This window comes from Carya illinoinensis, chromosome 15 (assembly GCF_018687715.1).
Source record: "Carya illinoinensis cultivar Pawnee chromosome 15, C.illinoinensisPawnee_v1, whole genome shotgun sequence".
Taxonomy (NCBI): Eukaryota; Viridiplantae; Streptophyta; class Magnoliopsida; order Fagales; family Juglandaceae; genus Carya; species Carya illinoinensis.
In genome coordinates this window covers 37472291-37499677 of record NC_056766.1, presented here as the reverse complement: position 1 = coordinate 37499677, position 27387 = coordinate 37472291, and the positions used below count along the sequence as shown (strand labels likewise).

Genomic DNA, 27387 nt, shown 5'->3' with positions numbered 1-27387 from the left:
GTTGTCGCACATTGATCTTATTAAAATATGAATGCATCTCATTAAGTTTTCCCCGTAACGACAAAGAGTGATCACATTTATCCAATTGGAGTTATAATATTATTCTTAAGACATCATGCATTGAGTAATTTAGCGTTGTTGGTTTGGCAGAATATGATAGAAAAATTACTGACGAAATCAAATGCAAAATTTTAGTTTTGAGTAATTCTTCTTGAGTTTTAATTTATGCACTAGTTTTAGTTAGTGGATTTAATCTTCATGTCTTATACGCACCCACTGCAACAACAACAGCTTATGGTGTTTTCTAGGCCCAACTCAAGGTGAGGGGGCTCATCCAAAGGAAAGAAAGAGAAAATGAAGGAGGTGAAAAAATGCTGAGGGAAGACAGGGTGTCAGAAGGAAAATTGAAGATGTGACATAAAGAAAAGAAGATGTGACATAAAGTAGGCAAATGGCAAAGGATAAAGCAAAGGGACTAGACTACTTCCAAATGGGCTTCTTCCAAACTTCAGCTTCAGAAGTTTCTTTAACCTCATGACAAGAACTCCAGCGAGAGGATCTTCACCAAAAGATAGGGGTCAGATCTCTATTATACAATGAGAACGAGAGACCATGAGAGACTATAAACAACCATATTATAGTAGATCATCCCCACTCTAAATCTCGTGGATATAGGTTTTACATCTAACTACGTAAATTTGTGTGTTTTCGTCTCTTTATTTTCACTACTCACTGCCATGGATGAAAGCACAGACACCACACAACCACAACAAACTACCTCCGAGGACTCCACACTACACCGATTGAGGCCAAGATAGCTATAGCAGGTTTGGAATGACTCTTTCTCCCCTTTCAACCTGTGATGTCGATTTTAGCAATAACAACAAGAACAATATCAACTCAAAAGCTATTTACTTAGCAGAGCCTACATAGGGCCGGCTCAATATGTTGTATGGACTAAGGCAGAAATTTTGAATGAGACTTTTTCATTTTAAAAAATAAAATAAATAAAATAATTTTAAATTTGATGTTTACATTACTTTTTTATTTAAAAATATTTCCTATCCTTTTGCAAAGTAAATTATTGATTAGAATTTTATATTACATTTTCAATTAATAATCGACTTAATCTTTGTTAGAAAATTATCGGTTTAGAGATGATTTGATCTAATTTAATTTTACAAGACGTGCTTTAGACTCTTAGGGCCGGTTTGGATTCAAAAATTAGGTGAGATAGTTTTAGATGAAAGATAAAAGTTGAATAAAATATTGTTAGAATATTATTTTTTAATATTATTATTGTTTTGAGATTTGAAAAAGTTGAATTGAGATTTAAAAAAGTTGAATTATTTATTATATATTATATATGCAGGAATTTGAAAAAATTGTAATAATGAGATAAGGTAAGATGAAATGCTTTTCAAATCTAAACAGGGCCTTAGAAACAATTATATCATTATTTTCAATAAAGTTCTATAAATAATCTCGCATTTGGGAAAGTTTTGGCGCTTGCCTCTCAAATCATAATACAAAAACTTTTTATGAACACTCGAAAATTAGATTTTGCTATTTTTAATTTTTTACATTATATATTAAACTAATAATGACAAAAGAAAAGTGTATTTTTATAATGAGAGTATGTGAGATAATTATTATGTATAGATACTTTTAAAACTATTAAAGACATAATATCCATTTGATATTTTTGATATTTTCTCATTGAGTTAATTTATTTTTTTTCTTTTTAATTAATTTTACTTAAAATATTTTTTGGACTTTCTTCTACTATGGGTCTTAGGCAATTGTCTAAATTAGCTAATAGAAGAGCCTCCCTGAGCCCACGACATCACATTTAGGTGGAAGCCAGCCTAGATGGAGCTAGAATCCAGTAAATACTTTATTGGGACTTGCCTTTCCCCATCATCCACGTAAAAGCCAAACACCGAAAAGGAACAAGTCCATCCTCTTTAATAAAAAGTTTTGCTTGGTAGGTACTGCTTATTCAAAGTATATAAGGAAAGTGTTATAAACTTATTTATATGACTATACATAATTATCAATTAAAGCTATTTAGTTATCAATTAAGACTAATCTTTAGCCATTAATTAAGACTATTGAGCTATCAATTAAGACCTATTTTTAGCCATCAATTAAGACTTAAGCTATACCGACTCCTTTGTACTCCTATATATATGGGTATCATTCACTTTTATATGTTCAAGTTTTTGCATTGAAATAACAATTCTTTTTTTTGCAATATCATTTCTCTTTTAGTTTCATAACATGTTATCAGCACGAGATTCTGTTAATTCTGAAACTAGTGGTCTTCTACTTCAAGTAAATTTTTCAATATATTATTTGCAATCTCCAATGTGCGTATTAAAAATTATATTCTTTATTATTACTTGATAAAATTATATGTTTATTGATATAGTTTATATACAAGTTCTATTTATTTTTTATATTTGTTATGAATTATTAATGATAAGATTCATCTTAGAATAGAAATTGAACATCCCTGAAGGATTGCACTAAACCAATAATTTTATTGAGTATCTCATAATAAAAGATTTATTGATTCTATGAGATAGTTTAAATGAGTGATACGTGTACCAAAAACTTATTATGATTAATGCACCTAAAGTTGCATGATTGAAATTGTGTAGAGAAAAGTCACTAAAGAATATATGTTCAAAATGAATGTTTCGAATGTGCTCCTGAAGTAGCAATATCGAGTGTAAAAGTTTACAATATATTCTAAATTTATATCTGGTTTTCTAGTGGCTAAGCAAAATAATGAGCTTTTATTAAGAAATCATTAGTCACGTCCTACTACTTCCACATCATTCCCTAAAGTGAATGGTATTGGATTTACATCATTCTTTGAAGAGAATGATGCATTTTTTTCAAAAAAACCAAGAGTTTGGACGTGGTAATGAATATCTTTATAATACTTCTATGATTTCGAGCCATAAACTTATATTGAAAAAACTGTCAACTTTCTCTTTGAGATGATATTATACAACTATTGAATTAAATATTATGATGCATCAAAAGTAATATGATTCAAAATATTTGTATGTTTTTTTATGATTAACTTGATCATTAGAAATGAATTACGAAAAGTCGAATCATTTTTATATGGACGTCTATAAAAGAACCAGAAGATTCTTTTACTATAAATTCTTCTCACCATGAACGGAAAGAAAAATTTGTTTGAAGCAAATAAAATGAAATAATTTGACTTTATCTTAATTATCACAGGTGAACTAAAAGTTCATATGATAATTAATTTATGGATGCAATAAGATAAAAATGTCTCATTTTCTACCTACTAAAATATCAACGAGGATTGAAGTTCTCATAGGACAATTAAGAAATTTAACAGTCTAATGAACATAAGACATGTCTAAAGGCATGGGAGATATATTGATACAAAAGATAAAGCATTCCCAAAGAAAAAAGTACAAAGAAAAAAATTAGTGTTCCTAAAGAGGCCGTACCCACAAAACAAATAATAAGATCCAGCCAAATTTTCTGAACAAAATTCTCTCATAATAAAAACTCTTGAAGAGTATAATCCTTCTGAAGAGTACCTCCTGAAGAGGTTTTTCATGAAATGTCTTTCTTTAAAGAGGGACAGGTAACTGAAAATAACGAAATCTCAATATATTTCATGAGTATTGGAAAAATTCTAGATAGAAATAAAGCCGTTGTTGACAACGTATTTTCATATAAGATGGCACTTAATATTACCAGAAATAATGAAGAAAGTGAGCCAAGAACTGTCGAAAAATACCGACATAAAAATATTAGCCAAAATAAAAGGAAAAAATTCCTGCAGAATTCATATCACTAGTAAAATGTGATACATATAGACTTTTAGTCTAAACACATAAGAGATGATGCTTGTTGAATATCAGTGGGTATTTGTATAAAGGAAATGAAAATGTGATAAATAAATCACGAGTTGGTTTCTCGCATAAATAATATTGATATATTTTTGAAGTGGATGAAACTATATTGAGGTTTTTAATAGCTTGATAGTTACCGAGAGTTTGGATATGCATGATTAACTATATATTTATATGGATCACTAGATATGAAATGCATAAAGCATATAGTCCTGAAGTACTTATTTTATCAAGTTTCAAAAATCTTTATATGATCTAAAACAATCCAAACGAACGTGGAACAACCTATTTTTCATATATTTTCAGTATCTAGATTAACTTTTATTGTAGTTTATATAGATAATTTAAATGTCATTGATGTTTCAGAAGAGCTCATGAAAAATGCACATATTTAAAATATAAATCAAAAATCATTTCGGTTTCGATCGGAGATGAATAAAATTATTAGTTCTGAAATACCATCTCTTAAATGCAATTAGTATTTTAGATTTATATCACGGTTTTGTAATAAATGTGCATTATTAAAGGAGAAATAAAATAGAGCATAAAAAACATCTACCAGAAGATAGAAACACAATATGAATATTTGTGAAATATTATTTTATTATCTCGAAACAAAATTACATAAATTTGAGGCTCTTCGTCTCATTCTTTAAATAATTTTACTCTTCAAAAATTTGTATGGCATCCCTGTCTAAAGGAGTAAGCAATCGAAAAGAAGAGTCAAGTAAGGATTTTAAATTCACATTCTCTTACTTTATTGCTCATATCTTTAGGTTGGACTCCAGAAGAAGTCGTTGAAGGATAAAAATTTTCTCATTGAGTTTGTCAACTTCACAAGTTTTGGATTGTAGTCGCTAAGAAAATGGAATAATGGTTGATGTGTATTGGGTACCGAAACTCAAATGGGACAATGGTTGATGAGTATCGGGTACCGAGACTCACAAGCTCGTAAATAACATCATCATCTGACTTATTAGTCAGATCATTATTGTATTGCATTATAGCACCTATAGTAGAAACAAAAACAACTGGTGAACGAGATGTAAAATACTTCATATGTTAGTCACGAGAAGATTGCTGGGCCATTGCAGAGTAAGAATGCATAAAGAGATTACAGAGTAAGAATACAGACTAATTACAGAAAAGGAAAGAAGATGGGATGCGAATGAAATGAGCTGAATATTTATTTTATAGAGAAAATTATGAAAGTAGGACAAAATTATATATATGTTGATAGAGGATATGCTAAACACAGATATCCTACAATTATTTACTAGGCCGTAAAATTAAAAGCAACTTGCCCCTATTCTATTTGAAGTTAGACTCTTTCAGATATTCACGGCGAGATTAAATGCAACTTGTCCTTATTTTTTAAGTATTTAGACTTCTTCAAATATTTTTTGCTGCTGATCCTGAAGATCAAGGGCATAGTATTTTAGCGTTTTATTCTATTCTTTCAATTTTTTGTTCTTACGACTCTTTGCAGAAAGCTTCTAACGCAATTAAGATATTTGATTATTGAGTTAGTTTATCTCATTCACTTTAGCTAATAACCTTTGAGATATGGTCGTAACAGAGACAAAATATAGAGCACTAAGAATCTTGATTCTGAAACGATATTAGAATAACTCCTTCCAGAAAAATGAGTCTCTGCTCTTATCATAAGAGCAACATCCTCAGGTGAGTAAAAGGAAGGATAAAGCATCTCTATTGTTTCATAGCGTCTCGCTCTCTACAAGGAACAAGAGGTGTAGCATTACAGCCCTGCGGCGCCTGACAGCTCCAGAAAAGTTATAAAGTCTTGCGGTGCTTGTCTGGTCAAAAAAGGTGGCCACCATTTTTGTTGAATATGGAGGTTGGCAATTTAATTTTAATGACTTCTCAACTAACTATATTATTTACAAGAACTCTAAAAGAGCACAACTCTAAAAGAGTAGTGAATTTAGTGTTAAAACGATCTTGAATCAATATGGTGACGTTTACCAAAACATTACCAACTATATCATTTAAAGAGTTGGTACACAATATTGAGATGCATTAACGCAAAGACCTTTTACTATAAAATCTTGAAGTACTTTTATATGGACAAAACTTATCCACTGAGTACTCCAATGGTTGTTCAATCATTTGATGAGCAAAAAGATCCATTTCGTCTTTGTGAAGATGATGAATAAATTCTTGGTCCCGAAATATCTTATCTCAGTACAATTGAAACCTTGATGTATCTTACAAATTGCATTCAGTCTGATATTGTATTTTTAGTTAATTTGCTTGCAAGATATAGTTCCACACCAACTTGAAAACATTGAAATGGTATTAAACATGTCATTCGTTACTCCTGAAGTACGATTGATATGTGATTATTTTATCAATATAGATCAAATCCATAATTAGTTGGATATAAGGATGCAGGTTATTTTTCAGATCCACACAGAGAGATCATTGTAATTTCCAAGGGGAAAGGTGAAATTAATGTCAAATAGATAGGGTCAAATGATAATCTGGTAGATTTATTCACTAAAACATTACCAACTGCAACATTTAAGAAGATTGTGCAAAATATTGGAATGCGAAGACTTGAAGACTTATTATCATACACTTTTCAGGGGAGTAATCTTTTGAAGACTTGTGCTGATTGTACTTTTTTTCTTTCGTTAAGGTTTTATCCCATTAGGTTTTCCTTTGCAATGTTTTAATGAGGCAATCTTGAAACACTTGGCGATATACATAAATATTATACTCTTTTTCCTTTGCTATTGATTTTTTCCTACTGAATTTTTCCTTGACAATATTTTAACGAGGCATATTCTTTATGTATGGTCATCCAAATGGGGAGTGTTATAAATTTATTTGTGTAACTATACATAGCCATCAATTAAGACTATTTAGCCATCAATTAAGACTAATCTTTAACTATTAATTAAGACCTATCTTTAGCCATCAATTAAAACTTAAATATACTGACTCCTTTATATTCTTATATGTATATGAGTATCATTCATTTGTATATGATCAAGTTTTTACATTGAAATAACAACTTTTTTTCTTGCATTATCTTCTTTTTCTTGTAATATTATTTCTCTTTTAGTTTCATAACAGAAAGAATATTATTAGGACCTTATCTATATATACAACATTAATAATATAGAAGACCTTTTTCATAGAGAGAGAGACTACAAAAGTATTTATTGTGTTTCTTAAAGAGAAAACCTTATTTACAGACATCTTGACTTAAAGCATTGGTACTTCTCTCTCCTTATTGTTCAACCATCATGGCCATTTTTTTAAGGGTCGGGGATACTGGCATGCTTATGCCACTCAGGTTTTTTATTTTAATTTTTTTTTCACATTTTTTTAATATATTTAAATATTTTTATAAAAATAAAAATATATATATTAATACACTTAAATTTTTTTTTTTTTTATCACTAAACTAAAAAATAAAAATAAAAATAAAAAAGGCCAAATAGCACACCTGAGTGATACCGCCTAGGCTGCAAAGCTTTATGCTTTTTTTTAATCATCTTGTGATGTCACTGAGGAGTTTATAATTGCTACTGAGTACTGAAGGTCTAGAGAAGTGGATCGAGTAGTTCGTTCGTTCCTAAGTAAAGTTATGGACCCGCTGGACCTATTATATGGGCCTTTTACTTTGGGTCATTGGGTCTATTTAATAGCGGGTCGAATGACTCTCCAATAATATTTATCCAAGAGACGAATTTACATTCACCTAAGTACTATGTCGACCATATTTACCATCCCATAAATTTTTTTCCCCTTTCTTGTAATATCAAATATCCCACTGCTTTATTTCTTATAAGAATTTTATTATATACAATCATTTTTACGTATTCTTTATGCAACACTTCACTAATGTGATTGATCAAAGTAATTATTTTATATTAAAAAAAGTAGCGCACCCAATCACATTAGTGGAGTATATAAAAAGTATGTAAAAATAATTATATATAGGATTTTTGTTCTTACAATTGAGACGTTTTGAATGGCATTATCTAATATAAATTTTGTAGTCACCTTTCGAATTTTTGTTGTTACCTTTCGAAAATGGATCATGATGCATTTTGGCAGCTTAATTGGAATTAAATTTATTTAAATAAATTTCTTACATTCATGATGTAAAACAAATAATTTATTTATATATATAATTATTAAATTGCACCATATATAACCTATTTAATAATGAGAAATTAACATGTTCATATATAGGTGGGTTTTGAAATCTTATGGGTTGTAGGAAGTCCATTCATAATTAGGTGGATTCAAATGGGGTTAGTACATCCTTATTATATAATATCTCACCTTCTGTCAACCATGATTTATTTTCCATCCAACTATATAAACATTTCATGAAAAATCAGTTTGTTAGGATTACAAAGATTGATTAATATATATCTCAACTAACAATGGGACTACTTTTTTGGAGACTAGTTATGAGAATACAATGTGTCAACTATAAAAGTAGATTAGACCTTTATTTCTGTTTGCTAGATCATAAAGCTATCTAGGGATAGTTCTTAGCATACATACGTGTGTATATATATATATATATATATAGATATACACTTAATTGATTTTCGAACTCTTAGCTTCACACACAAGTTGCATACCAACCTTTTTAGACTGGTAAGAAATGCAACTTGCAAAGCTGGTAATTTGGTATGTCATGCTAAATTGTTCTCATATATCACTGTAAGATAATGAAGTCTTTGAAATGAATTATTTACGCGAAAATAATTATTTATGATAAGAATAATCATTTTATCATAATATAATCAATTTGACAAGAAATAACCCATAGCAAATAGAAAACAATTTTGTAGTGTATGCATGAGATCAAATTAATCTCAATGAGGACCAATCAAATCAATTTAATTTATAATCTCTTCATGAATTTATTATTTTTATTTCTTTGGCTAGAAGACTATATGCTTTATACTTTTTAGTAATACTACATACAGTCATGAAATGTGTAATCGCTGTACGATCGTTTTGAAAAATAGTAAAGTTCACGATTAAAAAAGTTAGTTTTTTTTATGTGAATTCCGTATTAATTCATTTTTTTTAAAAAGACTATGTGGCACTTACACAACCATGACTGTAAATATCATTTCTCTTTTTAATTTTAGATAAGTATTGAAAGGGTAGTCTTCATTCGAGCTAAAATATATTTTATTTTGCACGCCCCAATTACAACCTATATATGCTAGCTAATAGATTTGTTCCTAACAATATGGTTTTTTATTTTGATTGGTTGGAGTATTTATTTCATGCCCATATCAGCATGCATGCTTTGATAAAATAAAAATAAATAAATAATAAAACAGGCTTGCTACGATAATTAGGACCAGGTCCACCAATAAAAGGTCATGATGATCGATCCAAAGGACCTATCTTTGATTAATCTTTTTGGGAGAGTTTAACCAATTTCGTGAAAGATACTAGTGTGCTTTACATCAGCCCAAAATAGCTAGCCTAGCTACCACTCCTTCGGTTTTAACTACCAGGAATTTTATATAGAAGTCTTATAGTATACACTTTCGCTTAATTAGCATATAATTTATAATTATTTTTGTCATAAGTAAAATTATATACGGTTATTTTTATGTATTTTTTGTACATTTTATTGATATGATTGGTTATATCAATTTTTTAATACACAATCAATTATATTAATAAAATATGCAAAAGAGTACATAAAAGTGACTGTACATAGAATTTTTATTTTCTCCTTCTATCTTAATGTTTAAATATATATATGTTTGAATAGAAAAATAAAAATAACAAATCATATATTAGTTAGGTGGAGGTATGTAGTGTAAGGCTTCCAGCTTGTAGCATTTCTTTTTTACTATATATTATATGAGAAATGATATTTTCAATTTTAGGATATGCAAATCTCATATATTTTCTTTGAAAAAAGTAAGTAAATCTCGAATCCACATGAAAAAATTATTTTTTTAATAATAGACTCATTTTTTTTTCAAAATGAGTATGCAGGACTTGTACAATTTAGAAAAAAGAGTTTTACTACTCATCATCTCCACACACAGTACACCACATTGATTTTTATATTTTATATTTTTATTTTTATTATTCTTAAACTAACTGAGTTCTTTAACTCATTATTCACATATTACACACTTAGTAAGAGAAAAAAATTAAAAATTTATGTATGGTGTGAAGATAATAAGTAAAAGTTTTCTTTTAAGAAATGTGTGGAGTTATCAATAAAGTATTATAATATTTATTTTTAACCCAAATTTAAGGACTTAAAATGAGATTTAGATAAAGTACACGTGATAACGTTGATTGCTGTTTAATTATGTGACTTTTAGATCTATATATATCAACTGTTTATTATAAGATCTATTTTATATCAAAGTTTCATATTTATTCATTTTTTAAAAATAATTATGTAACGTATTTACGACTGTATCACTTATGTATTCACGACTGTAAATATTATTTATTTTGTATATATCTATCTCTTTCATTTAATTCCTATAATTCAAATCAAACCGTATTATTGTTTTATGTACCCAAAAATGCCCAAGTTTTCCTAAAGGAAAGGGAATCTAATTAACAACAAACATACGGTTACAACTAAAACATTTAAAATTCAAAGAGGATAGAGAATTTGGAATGATTATCACTGACCACTAATACACAAGCTTTAAGCAACAAGAAAATTTTGCTTTGGAACAAGCTATATCATCGGTTAGAATGAGGAGAGGAATGTCCAATCAGGTTTTGCCACATCAGGATTTGAAAATTAAGATAATCAGTGAAGGGTATTGGAAGAACAGTTGGAGTAATATAAGTGGGCTTTGCTTTTAATTAACCTAATTGGGGATAGGATTATCCCAAGATCAAGTTTAGCTGGATTTGGCTTATTTGTTAGAGACACCCAGAGTCACAGACCTTGACAGAAAACAGCCATGATGTCGTTTCTCAATGTTTTCACATGTAAATACTCAATACCCTCCAAAAACAATGCCAAAGAAACTGCTAAAAAGTACCTGATTTGATATATATATATATATATATATATGAGCATGTCTGCTTTCTTATCACCATGACTCAAACATTTTCTCTTTTCTCTGTATCTTCTTCTTCAAGAAAGAACTCTTTCCCAACTTGTTCATAATTTCTTGGGAGAGATTGAGAGCAAAGCAGGAAGAAGAAACTAAGATCATCATCCATCTCCATGGCTGATTCATTTGATGAAGAGTGTGATTATCTGTTTAAAGCTGTTCTTACTGGAGATTCTGGGGTTGGAAAATCAAACCTTCTCTCAAGATTTGCAAAAGATGAATTCAGGTTAGATTCAAAGCCCACCATAGGTGTGGAGTTTGCTTACAGGAATATAAAGGTTGGAGACAAGCTGATCAAGGCTCAGATATGGGATACTGCTGGCCAAGAAAGGTTAGTAATTAATTAATGGTTATTAACCATTTCAATTTCTTTAATTCCTTCTGTAATCCGTTGTTTAGAGCTGGGTTTTGATCATCTTCTCTGAAACCAGGTTTTTCTAGAAGTAAAAAATAAAAATCTGTGTTTTTTTCTTTTTGGGTTCGCCGTGGTTTCAACAAAAAATCAGGAAAGTTGCTTGTAAAGTTAGGTTTTCGAGGTGGGACCAATCTAAACTCGTTATCTTAGACTTTACGAAACCAACATTCAATTAGGAAGACATTTCTCCTTTTGATTTTTTTCTTCTCATATATATATATATGTATGTATGTATATATATTTTCTTTTTGCTTGCTTTTTTGCTGTTTTCGAGCTTATCCATATAAACTGTTTTATTTAAAATAAATAAATAAAAATAAGTTAAAAAATTTACTAGAAATTCTAAGATCAAAGATAAACCTAGAATAATGTAAATACAAAAAAGTTGACGTGGATAACACATATAATAAAATATTTATATAACATAATTTGATTGTAAAAATAAAATTTAAAATAAATTTTATAAATAAAATCGTATCATTTGAGTGATATATATTATATCAGTCTAAGAATTGAATTATAAATAATTTATACAGTTTTAGAATATATAATATTTACATATTTTTTTTTTTAAAATAAATAAATAAATATGAGACGAAAGAGAATGTATTACTATAATATATTTATATGAAATTTATATACTTTAAGATTGTATTTAATATTTATTATTTTGTAATTATTTGTTTAAATTATGAAAAAAGTAAAATCTCAACCGAAATATTAAAGAAAGAAAAAAGTAAGTAGAATAGGCAGGTGGAGATCCGTGATCCAAAAGTATTCAAGGAAATAATGATGATAATTAAAGATGAAAATGAAGAAAAATGTTATAAATCCAAACAGAGGTAGGACCCACAAACCGAAAAGAAAAGTTTGTACAAATTCATAATGCAGAAAGGCTTTTTCCCACTCTAGAAAAGTTGAAAGAAAAACGGAGGAGACACCACCTAAATTGATCCCCACCCTGTGAATTTGTGACACCATTATTATTCTACTCTCTCTACCTGTTTTTTTGTCATTGCTCTTTTCATTGCACGCCCATCAAGGAGCCGTGACATGTTTGTCATCTGCCATGCGGACTGCCCTTCTTCTCCACGTGGAGGAGCTTGAGAATTACATGTGGCACGTACACTTGTACTCTCCAGCACCCATTATTATAAATGAAATAGCATTATTACGTAAACGATTTTGTTGTCTATAAATAAAGTGGTATACTAATTTACATATTTAATTTTTTTATATTTAAAATTTAAATTAATATTATTTTTAATAAAATATACTTTCTGATTAATTAAATTAGATTTAAGTATATATTAATATCTAATTATGTTTACAACTAGATTTATTATTAAATATGAATAAATCGGTATTGGTATGTAGATTAGTATACGACTTTACTTATATATAGTAAAATTCTTTTCTTATATAAATTACTTGTAAAATGAGCTATAAAATAGTCCTAATAATTAAAGGAAAACGTTTTAATAATTCGATGAAATATGATATATGTTAAGCTGATAATTATAGTGAGATATATTATAATTTGAAAAATATTAAAATTTAATAATGTGTTGAGTATGTAAAAAATAAGACTTATATGAATAGATATTCTCTTTTAGCATTTATATCTTTAACAGTATAATCTTGTTGTTAATTACTAAGTTTAGGAAATTATTTTAAAAAGATAATCAACTATCAATATTGTAATTCGTCTTTTCTCTTTATTTGTTGGTCTTGATATACAAATCTCGGGTAATAATTCGTTTGAATTCAGAGATGAAATGAGATGGTTTTAGATAAAAGTTAAAAGTTGAATAAAATATTACTATAATATTTATTTTTAATATTATGATTGTTTTGGAATTTGAAAAAATTGAATTGTGATTTGAAAATATTAAAATTTTTTATTATATTTTGTGTAAAAATTTAAAAAAATTATAATGATAAGATAGGATGAGATGTGATGAAAAAAAACACTGTCGGAATCCAAATGAGTATGTGGCAAAATGAATTAATATATATCACGTAAAATTATCATTTATTTCAAAAATTTAAATCGGTAGAAATATTATTTAATATTTAATCTATTTTATCATTTATCATTCATCATGATAAACTGCCACTTGGTCCGAGATTTTTTTCTCATTGGTTGAAACATAAATCTTATTTATGCTAGGTTTAGAGCCATTACCAGTTCATACTACCGAGGAGCACTGGGTGCGATGTTAGTCTACGACATAACAAGGCGAGGAACATTCGAAAATGTGAAGAAATGGTTGCAGGAGCTAAGACAATTTGGGAGTGGAGACATGGTGATTGTTCTTGTTGGGAACAAAACTGATCTTGGTCACTCTAGAGAGGTGGGTGAGGAAGAAGGAAACAGTCTTGCCGAGGCAGAAGGTTTGTGTTTCATGGAAACATCTGCATTGGAGAAGGTGAATGTGGAGGAAGCATTCATGCATATGATTACCAAAATCCATGAAATCACAAGCCAGAAAAGCTTGGAAGCCAAAACAAATGGAACAGCCCCAAGCACTACTAGTCTTTGTAGTGGAGAAAAGATAATCACCATTGATCATGAAGTTTCAGCCACCAAGCAATCAACTACTTGTTGCCTAAAGTAGATTGGCGCTCATGATTACAAAGATTTGGAGTTTTTGTGATCTCTAGTTGCTATTGTTATTTGTTTTTTTCTTTTTCTTTTTGGTTATGAGCAAAGCATAGTAGCACATTAGATGGACTGAATTCGAGAGAGAATGTAATTAATGACTGAGAGAAGCTTAATTCATTGACAAAAGAAAGAGGGATTATTGGTTTGTTTTTTCAATGAGATTTATTGATCAATCTAACCCACAGATGGAAAAGGAGTCGGAGGAGAAAAATAAAGTAACGGTGCATTTGGAACTTAGACTCAACTGAGATAACTCAGTTTAGTCTAATTAAGGGTCAGTTTGGATCATCAACTCACTTTATCTAATAATTATAATTTTTTCAAATTTCTAACACAAAATATAATAAATAATTCAAAATTTTTAAATCTTAAAATAATAAAAAAATAATTTTCATCTCAACTCAACTTAGCTTAACATCTAAATACAGCCTTAAGCTAAGTCTAACATCCAAACATCCAACTCAACACTTCTTTATACGTGGGAATCATAATCTTTTTCAACTCAAAACATTTTTATACGTGGAAAAATCTAGTTACAAGCATAATTACGTACTAATATGTGCATCAATCTAATGTGATTAGTTAAAAATTAGATTTTATTGAAAATAATGCTAATTTAAATTTTGAATATGAAAAAATCAGTATCGGTACGCAGATTAGTATATGACTTTGCTTGTACATAGTAAAATTTTTTACACATAAAACTCACAATATATATTTTTCAACTTTCCATAAATACATATAAACTCATCTTAATATCTAAACGCATCTAAACTCATCTTTCGTTGACCCCACAAAATTCATTCCACTATTTTAATTTACTACTATTAATAAAGAGTTCAACCCAACTCAACATCCAAGCTAGGCAAAGAAACCGACCATTAGCCTTTAAGGCATATTGTTGACACTATCTTTTTTTTTTTTTTTTTTTCCCCTTCTTTTTGCTTTTGGTAAATTAATTTTTTTAAAGTTATACTTTTATTAAGGTTTATCTCCTATCGTTATTTCCTAATAACTGCTAATTTATTTTCAGCATAGTTTATATTTTATCATTCCATTTATATTCACTAAAAGTTAAGAGCAAAATATATATATATATATATATATAAAGCCACTCACATACAAATTAAGTCAGTAAAATTACTTTCAGTGTTGGGAATGAGGGCTGCCATTGCCCGTGTACAGTCGAAGAGGAAACCCAGAAGGAACTAACTTGAACCGTTGAACAAAGAAAAATTTGTTAAGTCAGTAAAATTACCTTTGAGTTGGAAAACTTATCCTTAATATAATCTTGTTCCTCTCAAAGTAACTAACTTAAACATAGAAGTTTTCTAAGACTGATTGTCCCGACCGAGCAGTTTGTTTCTTCTAATTATGATGTCACACTCGAGTATTTGAAGAATAATGTTATAGAGGAAAACTTGTCCATCTTATGTGGTGAGTTTCTACATGTGTGGTGTTGTGCACATGTCCTTAACCTTATTGTAACTAGCAGTTTAAAATATGTTCATGAGTCGGTTGTAAAAAATGCAGTTCGGTTTATTATGTCTTCATTGGCTAGGCTTAAGAATTTAAGCTGTGTTAATGTTGTGGGTCTTCAATATAAGAAGATGTTGTGCCTTGCTATTCCTACAAGAAGGAATTCAATTTTTTTCTTTTTTTTTTTTTTTTTTTATCTTTTATTTTTTTTTTTATTTTATCATCGTCTTAGAAATGAGGATATGCCACTGGAGATGAGGATCATATGCAACATGGTTGTCACTTTGATGAGTAGGAAGGACGTGGGAGGCCGTAAGGATAGCCCAAAGATGCAGAATGGGAAAATGTTAGGGTCTTTGTTAAGTATTTTTAGGCTTTTTTATGATGTCACCTAAACCATTTCTAGTTCTTTTTGTGTGACATTAAATTAATATTATCAGCAAGTTTGTGAGGTTAAGGAGTAACTAGATGAGACGTGTGAAAGTGCTGATTCTACTTTACATATTATAACATTGAAGATGAGGCGTAAGCATGAGAAATATTAGAGAGGTTTAAATAAAATCAACGTTTTGCTATATGATGCTATCATTCTTGACTTGAATTACAATTCACAAGATTGATAGAATGGTGTATGGGTTAGAAAAATGCTAGTGGGAAATGATGAGCAGATCAACTTGTGTTGAGGGTTAAGACACCACCCTTAATAAGTTGTATCATGATTTGCCTCATTCAAGTGGATTAGTATTGATGTTCCATCATCCACTACCTCTTCGCCTCCTACTTATGTCGGTAGAAAAGAAAGCGTAAGTGAAGTATGCAATTTGATAATACACCCATAGAGAATAAGAATTTAGATGACTAAATGAACTTAGAAAGATACTTGTCAACACAGTTATACCCATATATGGAGAAGTTTGATATTTTATGTAGGTGGAAGATAAATGTCGTCAAATATTCTTTCATTAGGGATATAGTTCAAAGTATCTTGGTCATCTCTATTACTACAGTAGCCTCAAAGTCTACTTATTGCACCAAAGGCGTATATTGGACCCATTTGGGAGGTCATTGTCTTTTATCACCATGGATGCTTTGATTTGCACTCGAAATAGGATTAAAAGGCAGCAAATTGAGATTGGTAAGTGGTGGACTTTGTGGACAACTACAAGGGGGAGGACGATCAAGACAAAAGCAGTAATTGCTTTTAATTTATTCTTTATTATAATTTTTTTTTGTTATGTTTCTTATTATAAATTAATTTTGATTTCAATTGATGTGCGATTAAATTCAGCAAAAAAGGCTCAATCTCAATTTACTTCGAGTGCACATTGATACACACATGGTTTGTTAATTCATTCCTTGTAGTCTTGTATTTATTTTTGTATCTTTTCTAATTCAAGTAATGTTTTTAAGACATCAAATTCTCATTTTCATCAATTTTGTTTCAAGTTCTATATATGGTTATTAACTTTTTGCATCTTGGATTCTTGGTGCCTTTGGAGAGTATTTATAATAGATTTGTCATTCTTAGAATACTCAAACTACTTGTAATAGTTTTAGATTACTAAGTAATATTTTTGAATTTTTATTTATAAAATTTATATAGGGATTGAAATGATTTTCAAATTAATTTATAATATTTTAGATATAAACTTATTTATATTCAGATTGAAAAAGTATATATGTTTGTTTTTTGGATATGGGCTGAAAGCTATTTTTATGCCCACAACAAGGTTGTAAAACAAGTTCAAAAACATGTTACAGGCTTCAAAAATAACTTCTAGGCCTGATGGATCAATTACCAATTGAGGCCCACGGGTGGAGGATGGCCTGTAGGCCAGTTCGCCTATCTAGCAATCGGTGACCCATCCACCCTCTTAGGAAGGATCGAGAAGTGAATACTAAAAGAAGCCCCTCGCAAACCTCTTTTACCAAATCTGGCTATCAAGGTATGAATATGTAGTGGAAAAGTCTTTATGCAGGTAGCTCGCGTAACAACTGTGTACCAATGGCTGACGTGGAAAATGAAACGATGCGTTTCATTAAAGACAACAGCAAACCGAGGTGTATGGAGCGGGAATGAAATTTTGAAGACTACCTTTTCAGATTCAATTTTGATACTGCAAGCAGGAACCTTTTCAGTTTCCCCAACCCATTTGAAGTCAAAATCCCGATGTGAGCCCTAACCCATCTGAAGAACACCTTTCCTCTTTCTCCAACGTAGAAATCAGTAGAGTCCACCATCGAAATCGAAATCACCCATGCACATGTGAAGTCAAAATCCCCAAGAGCCCTAACCCATATGAAGAACAACTTTCCTCTTTCTCCAACATCGAAATCAGTAATCTCTACCAACGAAATCGAAATCGAAATTGCCCTAACCCATTTGAAATCAAAATCACCAAGAGCCCTAACCCATCTGAAGAACACATTTCCTCTTTCTCCAACATTGAAATCAATAACCTCCAACATCGATTTCGAAATTGAAATCGCCCTAACCCAATGTATTTTACTAACCTTGGTAGCCCCATGTATTTTCTGTTCTAACCCCTCCCTACTCGTCTCAGTCCCCGTGACGTTCTCTCCCCCACTGTAAGTTACGATGTTTTGGATATTATAGTTAAATGTATTGAGCTTTTTGGATTGTGTCGATTCTAAGGGGTTTTAAATTGGTGTAGAATAATTATTTTGGAGATGTGAAATTGTGCAGATTTGATTTTTTGGGAGATTTTTCTATTTAGTACAAAAACTTATTCTAGATAGTGTGTAGTACCTAGATGGAGTGAGTTGCAATGTCTGTTTCATTTTCAACTTGTACACCATTTTCGGTGACCTTTTGATTGTGTTGTTGTTTTTTCTATTGAGATGCAGCTTTTGCTTTCAAGGACCTCCATTACTCTGCATGTGAATCCTAAGTAGTAAGTCCCTATTCTCATGCCTCTTTTTATACTATAAATTATTAATTTTATTTATGATGTTTCTTGTGCCTTTGATATTTTCATCATGTTGTGTTCTAACCTTTAAAGACCTTAGGGATTTGATTTTGGAGACTGGATATAGTAGTCTCTAATTTGACTAAAGGAGTATACGGGTTGTATTTGCCTTGGTAATTGGGTTGCTTGATGATGTGATCTAAAACATCAAAAGAGGCAGTTTTCAGTACATAATCTTATCCCCACTTCCATGTGAAATTGTAATTGTTAAGGTTTGTGGTGATAGTATCAATATTTGTTGTCGGCTTAGTGTCCCTAGTTTCAGTACATGTCTTGTTAATTTTGTAGTATTTATTTAATATGCTAGATGGTTGGTGCGTAGAGGAAGAAATTATGAGCATGTGGCAATGCAATATGGTTGCCAAATGGGGATTCAAGTAGCAATATTACCCATATCATAATATCTATGACATTTTTCTGTTAGTTTATTTCGATTATACATCTTATCATGATATTTCTTTAAGATCATCATGACCACCACTTTTGAATGTGGAATGGTTTTTTCCTCTGGTTTTTTTTTTTTTTTAAAACACTTTATTGAAAACACTTGAATTTTAAGGAAAAAAATTCATATAGTATGATGATCAAATTAAAGTTCATCGCATGGCAAACCATTCAATTATTAGTTGCAAGGACTTTACATATATAATGGGATTCAAACTGAAGCATGTTTGAAAACGCACGATAGTTTCTGCTGCTTCTAAATTATAGTAAAAAGCAACTATTTTGCTTTGACAAGAAAGTCAAAGAAATCATTAATTTGGTTTGAGATACCCTCTCTCTCTCTCTCTCTCTCTTCTTCCCAATATTCTGGTTCTCCTATATTCTGCATTAAAGCTAAGATCTTCTATGCATCTACAAATTCAATCATGTAATACCCACATGTTAACCTCCCCTCTATTCTAATTGCTTTGCATTCTCTCAAATACTTCTAAACCTCAGCGTTTTTGGGAGCAACCTATTGTCTGCTAATGTTCCATATGCAGGTGGATGCTCATTTTCAAAAAGATACTTACTATTTTTTAAAACAAGATCAGGTGGATTTTCCCTTTTTGTTTCTTGTTTGATGAGTTCCTTTTTTCTGAAATTTATGGGTTTGCATCATCAAGAAAGAGTTAAATATGCAGAAGTTTGATTTATGGGTTTGATTTCATTCATCTCTCAAGAGTTGGGAGTGGCTCTTGTTCTCATGACCAGTAACTTCTAGACCAATCAGTTTAATCTCCATTGTGGAATCATGCAAAGTTATCATGATTAGACTGGTGTTTTTATGTTATATTATTCTAGAACGTCTCCACTTATACAATGATGGATCATCTGTTTTTTATATTTCCATCCATTAGTTTGTGATGTGTGTGTGATTGAATGATTTTTTTATTATAGGTTTTTTAAAAATGATGACTGAGTTGATTTTGAGTATAACGGCATTATCCTTATTAAAGTCAAGTGCTAAGATTTGCACTTGGTCTTGAGTATAGTTAAGCTACTTAAATTTGATCAAGCTGGACTGTGCAACCAAATCTAATTTTGTCCTTGTTAGGGTTATATTGTTAGAAATTTGTTATGCTAGGTGCTCTATATATTATTAATATTATGTAGTTACATTGATCAGAATTTTAGAGAGTTCTATAAGAGCATAGAACTCCAATTAGTTACTGCATAGTATTTCGCTCTTATTGTTTAATTTGCAAGTACAGCTTAAGGCCATGCCTTTAATGTCTTTCGAAGTTCATGAGGCTTATAAAATTTAGATTGTTTCCCTATGAGTCTAACCGCATTATTTTGTTAATTTGCATGATTGAAAGACTCTTGATTTTTAAAAAAGTTCTAACTTTTATAGGCAAACTCTTTTAGTATTCTAGATTGGTTGTTTTATTCACATTGGACAAGAGCGGCAGTAGTTTGGCAAAATGTTTGTTGAAGAAAATGTATCATCGTGTGTTTCTTCATCTTCTCTTATTAATCAAATTTCGAGGAACAACCCAATGTGCACTTGTGGGAAGCCCGCTACACTTCGAACATTGTATACGCGAAGAAATCTGGGTCGATCATTCTTTGGGTGTCTAAATTACAATACGAAGGTACAAACAATTTTAATTATTTTGACATGCATTTGGGTTTGACCCAAATTTGTGATATTTTACTTGTTATTTGTTTGTTTATAATCAGGGGTTGCCCTACTGCAACTATTTCAAATGGGCAGATAGCAGTGAGGATAGAGAAAAAGAACTCCTTAAGAAAGAAATTCAGATTTTAAGGAAGGAGGAAGAGCTTCGAAAAAGAGAGGAAGAGATCGTAAAGATGGAGTTGGGAGTTCACAATGACCAACTCGATATTCAAAGCCAACATACAGACATCCGTTGTGAACGCAGATTGCTTCGTATCTATTTGGCAATTTGTATATTAGTTTGTTCGTACGTGATACTATCACGTTGAATATGTACTACAAATCTGTGCTGAAGCTAAGATTGTATATATCTGAACACTTTAATCTGTGCTTTTAGATTAGTAGTTCTATAATTGCTTAGAATATGTACTGCACTTTTTTAAGAAATATTTGTGATGTATTTTGGATCATGTGGGACACTACTTTGGAAATTGTATGCTGCTCAAAGTATCAATGAATGTGATTGCATTTCATGACTCAAAATTGTTTCTGCCTGGTAGGTTCCTTTATTTAGTATATGTATATGTTCTTGAAAGTGAACATTAAGGTTGATGCCTTCTTTAACGTGCAAGAATGAAATGAGAGTGCTGACTCATATTTTTCCAACCTGTGTTTCTAGTTCTATAAAGCATATAGAATTATATTTGTATAATTACATTCATTATCCTGTAGTCCTTTATCATTGGAACTCATTATAAAGCCTGAAAATATTCTAGCAACAGATCAAACCTACGACTTTGGTCTTCCAAGTTCCAACCAAAATAGAAATATTGTATTGAACTTATGGGTTGACTATTTGATCTGAGACCCGTCAAATACTTAGTGGCTACACAAACCTCTTTCCAATTGCTTTACAGATCTCCAAAAGCCATGATAGCAAACTGGTGTGAAGAAAAAAAATTTATCACCTTCCCAAAATCTAGGCGCACTAAATGCTTCCTGCCATCACCATCAACTCATGCATCTCCTCTTCAGATTTTTTCCATATAGCCCGTTCCTCTTGTTCTTTACACAGTAGCAATATGACATGCATTAAATCTCCCGAACTGGGAAACAAATTTCAGCAACAAAAGCTCTCAAGTTTTGTATAGATTAGGTGTGGAGGAATCTATCTTCTAACCAAGTAATTATATATTTACATTTCAAAATATAATAGTTCAGTTATCCAAAAAAAAAATCACTACAACAGCTTCTAAATGTTGTAGCCAACAAACTCCAAAATGAAATGAAGCAATAGCAAATAAAAGCCATATTTCTCCAACAAATTCCTGCAAGTTGATCGGCTTTTATATAACTGAACTATTGTAATTACCATCTCCAAAAATGTGAAATAGTAATTATATATTTACATTTCAAAATATAATAGTTCAGTTATCCATAATTATTTAACTACAACAGCTTCTAAATGCCGTAGCCAACAAACTCCAAAATGATCAGTAGAAACAGCTCTCAAGTTACCTATCAACTAATAATTACAATAGCAAATAAAGGATTTTTCCAACAAAATCACACTTTGATTTGCTTTTATATACCCATCTCTTGCTCGACTGGATCCAAAATCTGGCCAAGTAATCTCTTACTCTTCTTATTTTTGCACAAAAGTGCCATGAATCTACCAAAAATCTAATCTGAAATCACAGCACGCAACAATAGACACAAATAGTCTGAAAGCTATTTCAATCACGAAATAAACTATATATGAATACCTGATAGCATAAGCAAAAAATCAGATATTGCTTTTAAAAACTTAATGGTTTGTTTTTTTAGATTCTAAACTACTTTGTATGAACATAGGAAAGCAAACAATGACATAAGCAAACGGATTTACAAAAGCCATATTTGTACTACAGTTGTGATAATTTGGAGGTAAAGACCAAAACTTACTGACTTACAACCTCAAGAGGTGAACGGGATCAATGTTAGCCTCCCAACTCTTATATAGATCAAAATAAGCCCATATTTATGCAATAGATTACATAGGCAAATTAATTATGTCAAATTTGTAATTTCTCCAGAGTTAAAAGGGTACCAAAGACTCCAATTAAAATCACCAACCCATATGTAGCAATTGACACAAACCACAACTGGTAAAATGGCTCTATCAAACTTACTGACTTACAACCACTATTGTGTCTGTGGCGAGCTATCAGGCTGGGTTCCATCCACTTCAATAGGTATTTGTGACGGGAAAATATAACTGTTAAAAATAAAACCAAAAAGTACCATAAAATATGGGACAGCTAGAGTATGACCAAGTTAAACAAGATGGTTTACACTTTCTTGAGTCTCAATCATTGCAACACCTAACTCGGTGGAACTAAAGTGTATGTCGTCGGTAGTGTTTTGAGGCGGCTAAGAATACATAAAAAATATTAGAGCAAAATAATAATGCTATGCATACTCATTTTTCCTAGCCCAAAAAACATAATATAAAAAATAAAAACCCGTATGTAACCTGAACGGCTACACTTTGTTGTGTCCCAATAACTAGTTGTCCAAATAAATTCCGACACGTTCCAACAACTTCTCCTTCTCTTCCATGCGGCTACAAAGTTATAAAAAATTAAAAATGTTTATAACTAGAAGAAAAAACAGCAAGATATATAACAATATAGAAGTACAATTTAGATCAATACTCCTTAACAAGATATATGCATATTTTGTGTTGTTTTGGTTTCTTGTAATAATGCTATTTCACATCAGATCCATTTTCCTCAAGTTTCTTGTAATCTTCTAATTTGAAATTTGTTGTATCTTGATCCAATGTGTATCTCTTATTATCAATTTTTACCCAAGTTTAGGGTCAGGAAAAACCATAACATGTACAAAATATATTTATTATCATCAGAAAAAGGGCTGGAGGCCTGCCCTGTTTGTGCAGATACATTTAGAGCCGGTGCTTTTGATCAACTGAAACAGAACGCATCTAAAGCTAAGATTCCATTTTATGGAAGGTACTTCTTTACTCTTTACTGGTTATCAACATGTTATCATCTATTCATGATACTGCAATTGTACTTCTAAATTATTTCTGCTTATATATCACAATATAGATCAATACTCCTTAACAAACATTTAAGTGAATATGAAGCTAAAATATACAGATCGAATCATTGAGTTAACCTGTTTACGTTTTCCTTTCTGAGTAGCCTTCTTCGTCGTGGGTTTGACTCTCTCAATCATTGATTTCTTCCTCAGAGATGGCGGTCTACCTTTACCTCTCACTACAAGGGGACTCAGTACTTTCTTTGAACTCTCAGTTGTGGTTGTAACGGCATTTGTAACTGCAATGTTCGAACAAGTTTGATGAGATGGCTTATTATTCAAGTAGCCTAGGTTCATTGCATCTAACTTAGCTAGCATATCATCAGTATGCTCATCAGATGAAGCTGCATTCGTGGCGACCTGATAACATCTCTTGATGATACGTGAATATCTACTCACTTCTGGCCTCTCATCAACTATGTCTAACTACTTTGGATAAGAGTGTATGTCCTTTTTATGTCTTTCCTCTATCGATCTAATATGTACTTTTTCGGCACCGAACAGATTTTGTTAAGTCTCATAATGCCTAATACATGTCTACACAATATGCCTCTCATCTCGAACAAGGCACATGAACACTTCACCTTGCATTCGACCTCATTAAAGTACACCGTATGGGTCACCTCCTTGATGAAATCATCAATATCTACTTCATCTTCTACATGGTACGTAGCAATTACACCATCCTTCCGGTGTAGAGTTGGAAGACTTGCAAGCATCCCCATTACTTCTTTCTGGACTTCTCTAAATTTATTACAAGTGTATATGTTCTGAAATGTCTTCTCAAGTGGAGAGGGAGAGATGACTGGAATTGCGATGTTGAAGGAGTAGAAGTCCACTGCATTTTCATTCTCAATCTTCTTCCTCAACGCATTATCGAATTGATCAACAAATTCTTTTAAGTTTGTCTTAGCATGCACATACCCATCAAAAAAAGCATTCATGCTCTCGCTTCGTTGGGTTGTACTCATTCCAGCCCAAAATACTTTTTTCATGAATACCGGTGCCCAATACGTATGCTCAACAATAAACTTTGCAACCAAGCATTCTCCTACAAGTTGTACGTATCAATTATCACTGCCCAAGATCTCTCAAACTCCTCTATTGTGTGCGAGTCATACACACATTTTAACAACTGACTTTTCAACCCAGTTTTGTAAACACCATGTGAACCTAACTTCTCAGGTAATTTTTTCAATATGTGCCATAAGCAAAATCTATGCAACTATTTGGAAAGACAAGCGCAATTGCATTTTTCATGGCCCTATCTTGATCAGTGATAATAGCCTTTGGAGCGTCACCATCCATACAATTCAACCACGTTTGAAACAACCAGGTGAATGTCTCTGTATCCTCACTAGAAATCAAGCCTACCCCCAAAAGAATTGACTGGCCATGGTGGTTTACACCAACAAACGGTGCAAACGGCATTCCATATCTGTTTGTCAAATATGTGGTGTCGAATGTAATGACATCTCCAAAATATTTATAGGATGCCCTACTTCTTGCATCCGCCCAGAAAACATTCCTCAACCGCCCGTCACCATCCATATCTATTAGCAAAAAAAAAAAACCATAATTCTTGTATTGCATCCTAGCAAAATACTTACGAATGGCTCTAGTGCCACCTTTCCCAAGTCGAAGGTGGCGTGCCTTATCAATGTAATTACGACAGTTTTTTTCATTGAATGGCAAGTTCTCAAACCCACCTACTTCTTGGACAAGAGTGGCAAAACTCTTGTTCATTATGATCCCAGCCTGATCATTTGTATCTAACACTCTTTTAACAGACTCGCTTACTTCTCTATTTCAGCAAAAGAACCTTGCCTTTTGTAAACTCAGGCCGTGATTATAGAAATTGTTAACAGTTGACACCTTCAACACCCCATCAATGAACATAGTATTTATCCTTGCTTTACAGTCTGTCTTTGATGTCGGACGTGGCCTTGTGACATTTGACGTTCGGTTTCGTGTCTTCCCACCACGAGCACAACCCAATATGACATATCTGATGCTCCCATCCTCAAACCTATGACTCCTTTGTGTCATTATCCCAAAACCACATTCTTGCCCATATCTTTTATAATAACAATTTAACTCCTCTTTATCTTTAAACACCATCCCCACCTTCGGCTCCTAAATGATATCGACCCCCTCAGTATGCCCGGTATTTTGTGGCCCAGACCCAATCTTCTCTTTCGATTCAACAATATATTGAACAGAGGGAGTAGAGTCAGGTGTGACCTCTTGAATTTCATCCACATGGCTTGAACGTGCGGAGTGTACTTCCATCGAAGGGTTAACTGATGACTAAAATGGGGGCAACGGATTTCCCTACAGTTTACACCCAAATAATGTTTTAAATCGATTACTCATCTGAATAAAAATTAAAGCCAATTTAATGAATGAATTTATCACCTCATTAGTCCATGTAGATGGGTTGGCATCAGGACGAGGAATAAATGGTGGATACCATGCATGTGGCATTTGTGAATGGCAACCGTGCATATAATTTGTTAAATCCGGATAAAATGGTATTGGTATCACCCAATGCCATAAAATAATAATAATTATGAAATAAAAATGTACTAATATTAATGACGTCAATTGATTTTTTCAATATGTTCTTTTTTACATGAGAAAGAAGGAAAAATTAATTTAGAAAACAAGCAACACAACCTATAGCGGTATTAGAAAAATCAAATGAACTGCATTAATATTCACTTCACCTGGGTTGCTAGATTGGTTGATAGATTTGCAGTAGGCGGTATCGATCCAAATGGATAAAATGGTCTTAGTATCACCTACGGTACAAAACCAATCATGAAAATTTCCAAAAACTTAATTTTAACATTAATTAATGAATACCTGGGTTGATGGATTTGCTTATAGATCTGCGGTAGGAGATGTTATAGGAGATGCATGCTCCTTACCTTTATCCATCTGCAAAATATTTTAGAACATTTAAAAATCATCTTACACCATCAAAACAAATCAAATATATAATTTAAAACAAATCCAACTTCAACCCAGATATAAAGTCATATTGAACTAAGTTATATAAAACATCTTTCAATTACATAAACAACTTATAAATATCTAAAATAATGCCAACACAGATTAATGTTGTTTCTAGTTTTAGGGGTTATTGAACTGGACATTTAAATGAGGGCTCTTTAGATTTAATCCATTTAGCACCTTTAACCTGAAAGCTAAAGCTACTTTACTGCAAAGGTATTGATTTCCAATCCTTGAAAATAGTGTTAGAAATTAAATGTTGTGCAGGTTTATTCTATATAGACATTGCTTTTATACAGCCTTCTTTTTGACCACCCAATATATCATCTCTACCTCATTGGGCGACATTCACTACCTCCTTGGGCAACATTCACTCTTCCTCCAGTCAAACGTAAACCATGAATTAAAAATTGTGTTCATGTTTTTAGTATGTTTGATTAAAGGAGTAATTAAATAACTACCTAATATTTGGATGGAGCTAAAGATTTTGCTGCTATTGCAGCAAACAATGAAAGACCATTTATACAAACTCTGATAATAGAGAAAGGAAGAATTACTACTTTTGAAGAAAGT

General features: G+C 31.3%; 2 protein-coding genes across 2 annotated transcripts; one reads left to right on the top strand and one right to left on the bottom strand.

Annotated features, from left to right (window-relative positions):
- Window positions 1-10844: 10844 nt before the first annotated feature.
- LOC122297506 (ras-related protein RABA6a) lies at window positions 10845-14271 on the top strand. The gene is made up of 2 exons (XM_043107586.1): window positions 10845-11363; window positions 13621-14271. Exons 1-2 carry the CDS (start codon window positions 11146-11148, stop codon window positions 14066-14068), a joined length of 666 nt encoding a protein of 221 aa, XP_042963520.1. The 5' UTR covers window positions 10845-11145; the 3' UTR covers window positions 14069-14271.
- Window positions 14272-23007: 8736 nt separating this feature from the next.
- Window positions 23008-24740, bottom strand: LOC122296900. Its single transcript, XM_043106697.1, has 4 exons — window positions 24381-24740; window positions 23875-24222; window positions 23207-23296; window positions 23008-23103 (listed from the first exon to the last, which is right to left on the bottom strand). The coding sequence occupies exons 1-4, from the start codon at window positions 24738-24740 to the stop codon at window positions 23008-23010; spliced, it is 894 nt and encodes a 297-aa protein (XP_042962631.1).
- Between the last annotated feature and the right edge of the window lie 2647 nt (window positions 24741-27387).

What these genes read in the sequence shown, in the direction of transcription:
- LOC122297506 (XM_043107586.1), top strand. Translation starts at nt 11,146, where the DNA reads ATGGCTGATTCATTTGATGAAGAGTGTGATTATCTGTTTAAAGCTGTT. An exon ending in GATACTGCTGGCCAAGAAAG is followed by an intron (nt 11,364 to 13,620) that starts GTTAGTAATTAA and finishes TATTTATGCTAG; the next exon opens with GTTTAGAGCCATTACCAGTT.
- LOC122296900 (XM_043106697.1), bottom strand. Translation starts at nt 24,740, where the DNA reads ATGAATGCTTTTTTTGATGGGTATGTGCATGCTAAGACAAACTTAAAA. An exon ending in AGAAAGGAAAACGTAAACAG is followed by an intron (nt 23,297 to 23,874) that starts GTTAACTCAATG and finishes ATAACTTTGTAG; the next exon opens with CCGCATGGAAGAGAAGGAGA. An exon ending in AACAAAGTGTAGCCGTTCAG is followed by an intron (nt 23,104 to 23,206) that starts GTTACATACGGG and finishes ATGTATTCTTAG; the next exon opens with CCGCCTCAAAACACTACCGA.